The 9702-nt window shown below is 33.1% G+C and overlaps 1 protein-coding gene across 1 annotated transcript; it reads right to left on the bottom strand.

The window, feature by feature from the left end:
* Positions 1-2319: 2319 nt before the first annotated feature.
* LOC120577561 (replication protein A 70 kDa DNA-binding subunit C) lies at positions 2320-6063 on the bottom strand. The gene is made up of 6 exons (XM_039829154.1): positions 5758-6063; positions 5410-5677; positions 2833-2920; positions 2605-2729; positions 2423-2516; positions 2320-2332 (listed from the first exon to the last, which is right to left on the bottom strand). Exons 1-6 carry the CDS (start codon positions 6061-6063, stop codon positions 2320-2322), a joined length of 894 nt encoding a protein of 297 aa, XP_039685088.1.
* Between the last annotated feature and the right edge of the window lie 3639 nt (positions 6064-9702).

Here is a 9702-nt window from a genome sequence, read left to right on the forward strand (position 1 = left end):
GGTAGTACGAGTCTTCGAGAGATTTCATTATTTGATCTCAATCATCGTACTTCATAACATTTGAAAGTTCATAGGGATTAAAATGGATTTTACTCTTTTTTTAGAACTTAAAAATTTTGCTTAAATAAACATTAAAATTCCAATTTTTTTTATATATTTGACAGAATAAAGAATAAGAAGAGATGTTGAAAAAAAATATAGAAGAAAAAATACACCACGTGATTGCTGAAGCTAACAAAATCTAATCAAAGGATTATAGAACTTTCTTGCACTCAATCTTGATTGTATGGTTTTTGCATGAGTGGTTTCGTTAGCAATGTGTAAACGTTACTTAACTTACTTACTCGTCTTGTAAATATATTGTTTAGCGGCTTACAAACGCTGTTAAGTTTTGATCAACTACACAGCCTAACTAGAGCTTTATGTTGACTTTCAATTCTAAGTGGAATTATAATGAATTGGCATAGACAAGATCCATGAGATCTAAGTGGAATTATAATGGATCTTATGGATTATAAGTTGTTTCGAATAAACTTTTTTTTTTTTTTTTAAATAGGTCATAATAAGTTGTTTTGTATAAATAAATTGTTTTTTCAAAAGAGATCCTAATAAGTTGTTTTGTATTACAAAGTTGTTTCTCAAAACAAGATCATAATAAATTATTTTGCATAAATAAACTATTTTTTAAAAAGAAATCATAATAAACTATTTTTTATAAGATAAGTTTTTTTTTAATAAGCTATTTTATATTTGGAATTTTTGTTTATAAAATTTGGTTTACTGAAATTTTAATTTATAAAATTTAATATTTCTGAATTATTAAATTAGTTGGGTTTAGGTCAAAAATATTTGACTATTACTTTTTCCACCCTGCTGCCTCCTCCGCGCTCTGCAAAATTTACTAAAATACCCCTGACCCGGATTACATAATCCGGATCAGATTGTTAGTGATTTCCGGAAACAGAAAAATCCGGACCAGATGTTATGTAATTTTCTGTGTCTTTCTTTAATCTCAAGGGTCTCTGTTGACCGTTATATGAACCCCACACAAGCTGCAATGCATTGCAATTGGAGAGTTCCTATGAACGGTCAACAATGACCATGACACCATCGACACCCCTAAAAAACTAAAAAACATTTGAAGAAAATGTAAGAAAAGAGGTGAAGTGAAGAATGAAGGTATTTGTTGAAGATAGAAGCCTACTTATAGCCTAAAACAAGTCCTAGGTCATTAATACAGTCAATGAAAACGTGTTAGTCCTACAGGAACGCCCTTAGCCCTACAGGAAGTGTCAACTTTTCTCTCGTTCACCATTATCGCATTAATCCGGAAAATATATTCCGGAAAACAGATGTGCATTCCGGATTTTATATTCTGGAATGCATCAGTTATGGCCAGTGGTCTGCACCACACGTTTTTGTCGGTGGTCAAGTCAAAAAAACGTGGTAAAACGCGTTTTTTGACTGCATTTATGGCCTCCCAACCGTTTTTGACCCACCCCTCCCTATAAATAGCCTTCCAAACCCCACCATTTATCACACCATCCTCTCCCACCCTCTCCTCCTCTTCTACCTTCTACAACTGTGGTTTTCCATCGTTGGTCTTTCATATATAAGGATCTCGTTGAAAACTTTTAGGGTTTGTATGAACGGTCAATGAAAATGGAACCGCGCTGCAATGAAGTGCGGTTCATATGAGGGTCAGTGTGGTTCTTAGTTTGGCCTGCCTGGACGTATGTTTTACACCAAATAGTGCATGCAATTTCACATGGTTACTTTAACATATACTCAGCAGTCATGCATTAATTATATTCTACTATCATTTGCATATTCACTTCATCACTTTTATTTATATTCACCACTCTAGAATTAATTGATCAGTGGTATGTGCATAACTTAAGCTAACAATTGAAATTTCTAATTGATAATAAGGTATAGAATGAACGTTGCTCTAGGCTTTTCATTAATATGGTTGCTGGTGCATTTCAGTTCACCATTGTCCAAGTGAACAGCCTTACCACAAAAATTGCATCCATCATATGTCCATCCAAATTTGTTGGCATTGATCATCTCAATTTTAGCGATAGTGACACAGACTGTTTCCTATTAGTAAGATATAAATAACAAAGATTAAGCTATGAAATGATGGCTTTAAGTATATTTGAATTGACTATGCAATGAGGTATAAAACTTCTTACATGTTGAACATGATTCACCTCAGAAAGAGTGAGGAAATTGACTTTAGACATGATATCAGTTTGCTGAGTAAGTTGAGAACCTTGACTAAATTGCGAAGACTGTTGAGTTGGATTGACATCATCAAGTTGTTCCTCTGCAAAATTGTGTTCACATGTTAAAGATATTGTTGTGTAAGTGAATATAAGATAAACAGAACCAATTTAGAAAAGTTTGATATAAGTACAATCTCGCTTTAAATTCATTGATTTCAGGAATATCAGCATTAACAATGAGCTCAGTACTAGACGATGTGTTTGTAACACATAACGGGTAAACTCCTAATCGCAATAATAAGATGTAATTAAAATGTATTTCAGGTTACAAATGGAAATTCAATAATTGAATGATATGAAAGGTCTTTAGTACCATGAGCAGGCTTGATCCTCCCATATTTCACAACAACGAAGACCCTGTCATCATTGACCTTAGAGAATGAATCCATGAAATGCTTTGCAAAATCATCCCACATACATACGTGGATCAAGTGACCACTGATTTAAACAAAACAAAAAAATCAATATTATTAGTTTTATAAAGCAGAAAAGTCACTGATATGGATATGTATGAAGTTTCTCTTCAATAATTGAAATAAACCTAGTATCCTTAAGAAGAAAATTCATTGATTTGAGTCTGCCATTATTCTGATTTGTATTGGTGACTGAATGGAAACATCCAATGACATCTGCAAGCATGGGTAAACAAAGTATGGTTATTATATGAACTATGTAACACCCCGATTTCCCAACATAAATATTATTAAATAAAATAAGAGTTAATCAACAAACGGAGTGTTACACTGTTTTTCAAAATTTCTTAAATAGAATAAAATACTATTTATTAAAATCAACCTTTATAAAACATCAATAATTTGCAGCGGAATATTTTTCAAATAACTAACATCAACATCCAACAATAAATTCTAGCACAAAGGCCTCAACATAAATATTCATCAATATTTGTTTCAAATGACAATAAAAGGCTCCACAACATGTTCCAAAATTTGATACATAAGGAATGAAAATAAAACAACTATTTCCCATCTCGTTACGTATCAGAACCCTAGACACTTGAGCCACCACATCTACTACTCTGGATTACCTGCAAGTTACCCATAGGAAGGGCAACATTTCCAAGCAGAAGGGGTGAGATTCACAAACAATAATAATAGATATATAAATCATCAACTGTATTTAACAACTTAATTAAATAACATAATTAGCAACATATATTCAACAATAATGTTCACACTTCTTCAACTTTAATAACACTTACTAATTCAACCAACAACGATGACAACCACTCAATCAACAACAACGACAACAACTCAATCAACAACAACGACAACAACTACAATATGCATGTGGTACCATTTTCAATGTGTTGAATGACTAAGCATTCTAGGGCATAAGCCCCCAACAATTTGAATGATAAACATTCCAGGGCATGAGCCCTCAACAATTTGAATGACAAGGCATTCCAAGGCATAAGCCCTCAACAGTTGAATGATTAACATTCCAGGGCATGAGCCCTCAACAGTTTATAAGTATGCAATGGACTCAAATTTGTGTATATCAACATATAACTCAACTACAACAACGACGACATGGACAACGACAACTGTGCATAAATAATTATGACTTACTCCACAACTTGGTCAACTATGACACAACGACTCTTAACAACGAGATTCATCAACATAGCATATATTCACATGGATATATATATATATATATATATATATATATATATATATATATATATATATATATATAATACATCAATCAGTAAGCAATCATGTTCTTGGTAAACAATGCAGTCACATATAATCAATACTATAGTCTAAAGAATCCAATCCAACAGTACCGCTACATGGTACACGAAACACCAGATATTCACGTCAAACCAAATTAGATTCATCACAACATAGGTTAAATACTCTTAAACAACTTAATTGAACTCATAGTACTTCTAGTTTTGAGCTTTGGAATTATCCCATCAGTTTTGGATTAACTTAGAAATGGTTATGCTGAATTTTCATAAGATTTCACTAAGACCTTCTTGGAGTATTTTCATCATATCTCAAAAACTAAAAATCATTTTCAAGTCAAACCAAAGCCATTGAAAAGCTAACAAAATTATCTAAAACTTTCATGTTTACACCAAAACCCAGTTCAAAGCAGAAAGGGGTGAAAAATAGTGAAATATGAAGGATCCGATTCACAAAAATCGTGTCACGATTTTAGAAAATCGTGCCACGTTTTTGTGCCCAGAACCATTGAACTTTCGGCCAACAAAATCGTGCCACGTTTTCCAAATCGTGACACGTATTGACAGCATCAGGTCCAGAAATCTGCTTATCAAAAAGTGCGATTTTCACCATTTCGCGCGTAAAATTCCAACCGTTAATTCGGATTTTGGTGCCGTTTTCGCCTACACTCTCCTGACACTTGGCTCTATCATAATCTACAGCTATTTCAATTCTCAACCACCCCAAAAATCGATTTCCCAAACCTCACATAATCTCTTGTTTGCAAAAACGTTTAGACTCCGACTTTTCAAGCTTAAATTCCAACTTCCATCAACCCAAACCCCAAAACTGATTGGGAACTTAGTCTGTGATCAATCTACAATCTAAACATCCTTTATCACCCTAATCCATTAGATTACCTACTTCTTCCAACGATTCAATTCTACATGCTAACCCTAATTCCCAAATTCATAAACAACTACATGTTAAATCAATTTCAGAATTTACATACACTATGATTATTGAGAGTTAGCCTCACCCTTACCTTAATTCTGACGAACGAAGCTCTACGATCTCTCCGGTTCTTCACTTGGCTCTTCTCTTGGTTTTTCTCCCAAAACTCTGTTGTACGTGAAAACTGCTTCTGACTTCTATTTTCTAATTTTCTCAATAAATATAACTTCCCAATATTTAATTAACTCCCACGTAATTCACTTAATTCTCATTTAACTCCAAAACTCCAATTAAATCCTAATTCTCACTTATTCTATTAAATAATAAAAATAGTCATTTAATAAAATACACCACACCACAAAATCAACATAAATAATTTAAAATCATATAAAAGACTAAAAATAATTAAATAACAATTAGGGCGTTACAAACTATAAGTAGAATACCATACATGTTTTCAATTTTCATACCTGTGAGCAAATCAGTACGGTACTTTCTAGCCAATATTTCACCGAAGTCTTTGAACCTCATAGGGAGTATAGGGATTTGAGGAAAATCAACTTCTTTGATAATGGTTGCACCGGTGACAGCAAGCCTGTATGGATGAGTGCATGCCTTCAAAACAATATCATTTTTAAGGACCTTAAAGTTCATCATCTCATAAGTCTTATTCTTCACCAACTTTCCTTTCCATTCATCAAGTTCATCAGTTGGAACTGTAATTTGAACACTGTCACTCTGCACATGAAATTATTACAATTCATTAACAATAAACTTAAAATAGATTATATATAAAAATAAGATGTTAAAAGAAGTACACTATTTGACAGTAGAATGATCTGCTTATCAACCACGACCATATCGAAATGCTCTTGTCTGGATTTACCCATAACAGACCAAGCATCTGCAATCCTAACAGCAAAAGTCCAAAGATCTTTGGATTCATTCACATCTTTGATGTTGTCATAGGGACGACAAACAACTTTCTTCTTATCCAAGTTCAAAGACGTTCCGACTTCAACACCTTTGTTCTTTTCCATGTTCAAAGTCGTTCCCACTTCAACAGCTTTCTTCTTGTCCTTGTTCAAACACGTACCCACTTCCACAAGTTTCTTGTTATCCATGTTCAAACTATGAGTGTATATGCACAATCTTACTTAGACAAAATATGAACAATGTGACAAAGATCCAAAATTTAAGTTCTTATCATTAAAGCTAAAACAACCAAGTTTATATAGTTTTTCCAAAAAACAATGGCATGAACACAGCCCCTGAACCATAAAACACAATTGAGTCCACCTTTTATAAAATTGTTGATTCCTATCCATGTTCAGACTCAGTGTATATGCACAAACTTAGCTAGACAAAATATGAACAATTAATGTGACAAAGATCCAAAAATTAAGTGTATATGGAAGCCTTTTCAAAATTGTTTCTTGTTATCCATGTTTAACTATAAGCAGAAAGTTTGTTACACATAATATTAACAATGTGAGAATGAGATTAAGCTTCAGTACCAATAAAAATTGGTAAAACTATACATTTTCAGTTCCTTTTGGGTGAAATTTTTTTAAGGTCTACAACATGTAAAATGAAGAACTTTTTAGGAAAATGATGAAAAAAACACATTATATATCTTCAAGGATGTAGAAAATGAATATGACATTGATTTAACAAACTCATGAAAAATGGCTTCTTTCAACACTAAAATATCGGGAAAACCTTTTCAAAATCAACACATCAAAGCATGAAATCAATGCTTTTGTTTGATAATCTTTATAATATGATGAATAAGTTAAAGATTGATGCCAAAATAACTAAAGAAAGTTGGTATTCAGTTCTGAAAACAACATTGGAATCTAAAATATATTGAAAACAAACAAAATGCAAGTAAGGATCAAACACATGAACCGATTAAACAACATGCAAGTGATAAGAGAAGAAAATCGAAAGGAATGGCTGATTGAGATTACCTGAAGCAGAGATTTTGTGATGGAGAGAAGGAACTCGGTGGGGAGAGAATGTGGAAAGGAGAGAATGTGGAAAGTTTAGAGAGAGTGAAATGAGAAATGAATTGAATAAGTTGGGATAGATATTATGAAATGATGGCAACAATGTATTTAGCTTCTCCATGAAGAAAAAGGTGGGTGTTAGGGAGTAGGCTGTGTTACCCTGTGGTTAATACAGTGTAACAACAGATATGAGGTAAAATTTAGATCTAACAGCAAAAATGTCTAATTTAACCTTTGTAGTAAAACTGTAAATTCAAATGGTGAAAAATTAGGGATGGGTAGTAAAGAAATTATGGTAGTACTTTGCTTTCATATATTGTTAGTGGATAGTTATTGGTGGGACTCATTTAGACATTTTGATAGAGGATCTCCATTGGAGTGGTTGGGTACCTATTAGGTACTATTATAAAAAAAATAATAAAAAAGTGATATGTTCTTGTGAGACTTGTTTAAGACCTCAAATATAAGGGTCTTCATTGTGTTGCTCTTAGAATGACATTGTTATAAAGAATGAAAAAGACTAATATACCTATTACTTCAATATTTATTGGAGGAAAAATCCTTTAGTTTGTTTACAGACTGCTTTGTAATGTCTGGTTCTGATTTATTTTATTTTTTTTGGTTGTACTTAGTCTTACTGTATTGTAACTAACATTTTTCAGTTCTCTTAGGCACGCCTTGTGCTTGAGAGACTGTTTGTTTCTTTAATATATTTCGATTAGTTTCTTAAAAAAAACTCCGAGGTTAAAAATGAAAAAGAAATGAGTTGGTCTAAATTAGTACATAGTAACTAAAAATTTGTAAATAAAATGAGTGTAACTTGTTAATTTACAGCTACTAATATTTTAGCAAGTGTAATCAGTAAAACCCACTTTAAAAATATAAGTTTTTTTTTGTTTGTTTTTCTAATAAATTAGCATGAATTTCTTAATAACACAAATTTTTAACTTCTTTCCTAATAAAAATTTGCAGCTTGATATAACCCTCATACTAATGATTGTTTGTATGACAATAAAAAAAGGGAAAATTATAGGTGGACCACTTCACATTATACACACTTTGTACACCTCCAATAAACATCCTCCATGTGGCATTTTTATTTAATTTTTTTTTTCTTCTGAATCATCCACTAATCATCTCTTTCCCCAAATCTCTCTGCAACTTTCTCAGACCTCTCTCAAGCTCTCATAACTAACCGCACTACATCCATCTCTGATACTGTTAATGAAATTATTTGAGGAAAGACCATTCCACACTACTTCCACCTCATGTGGGGTATTTTACATGAGAAACCCAGTTGTTGTTACGGTAGTGCAAACCTCAAATAATTCCTTTAATAGTTTGAATAATGCTAATGCTTTGGTAATGAAAAATCATATTGAAGGCATACCAACCCCTATTGACATCGTAAACTGATCTCCTCCACTAACAGGATGGTTTATATAGAGGATGGTGGGTGTTCCGGTGAGGGTGAAGGAAGAGAGAGATGAGATTGCGAGATAAGAGTTGAGAGCAATGGTGACGCGGTGGTGATGGGTTGACGGTGGCGGTGGTGTAAAGAACGAAGTATGGGAAAATCGCAGATCTGGGCGACGGCGGTTAAGACATATCTGAGCAGATCCGGTGATAGTAAAAATGGTGGTGGTGAGGAAGGGGATCGATAATGATGATGGTGGTGGTGGTGGGGGCGACGGCGGCGGTCCATCGGAGAAGAGAGGGATGAAGGAAAAGAGAAGAGAGAGACAGTTGGTGGATATGTGGAGCCCACGTTGCCACATGTTATTTTTTTAAGTGGAGGTCAAGAGGTGTTTGCCACATAAGGATGTATGCCAATCACTGCTCTAAAAAAAGAGGACTTATTTTGGTTCAATTCCCAGCAGCTGGCGTCACTGGACGGTTTGAACCGCACGGTGTCCGCATGAGAAAGAACAGTGATCCTACAACTTCACTCAGTTTCACAGTGACAGTGTCTATTTTCTGATAAAGAAATGATATTTGAACATCCATTTTGTGACAACTTTCTCTCTGATACTCACATCATATTCTCATTTTCTCTCTCTATTGCTTTGGTTTTTGTGTCAAGACTCACATTTCTTTCTATATTTTGGTTGTACTACAAGTTGTCCTATAAAATGGTTGTTCAAATAACACTCCTCTTTCTCATAATGTATTTTCCACTGTACTAGTATGAAGCTATATACTAGTATATGAAATTCGAGTCTCTTTTTTTATTGGTCTTGTAAGTTCATGAGTCTCTGTTGTTATGTGGATTTGGCATGTCATATTTGATTTAATTTAATTAATGCTTAGCATCAATAACCACTGTTCTAAGTTCTAACTATACTGATTTAAAATATATAGTAATCTTAAAAATATGGTTAAAACAACAAACCATCAAGGTACAAACTCGACTTTGGGTTCCCTTGCACCAAATCAAAAGTATCAAAGGGATATTTCACATATGGTCATAGCCAATCTAAAAGAGTACTATCAATAGAAAAAGTGAAGGAACAAAAAGGTTGAGTTGAAATTACCAAGTAACTGAAAAGAAAAAGTTGATTAAAGACAAAGAACAAACAAACAAAAAATATTACATAAATAAATAAATAAAATAAAATAAACAAAAAAGAAACTAATTGAAGTTAAGAACATATATAGAAATAGAATTATCCAATTCTCTTTCCATATTCTTAAGCAAGCAAGACAGAGAGAGAAAAGAAAAGAAGATGAAAAAGAAAAAGGTCAAAAAAG

This window comes from Medicago truncatula, chromosome 8 (assembly GCF_003473485.1).
Source record: "Medicago truncatula cultivar Jemalong A17 chromosome 8, MtrunA17r5.0-ANR, whole genome shotgun sequence".
Classification (NCBI taxonomy): domain Eukaryota; kingdom Viridiplantae; phylum Streptophyta; class Magnoliopsida; order Fabales; family Fabaceae; genus Medicago; species Medicago truncatula.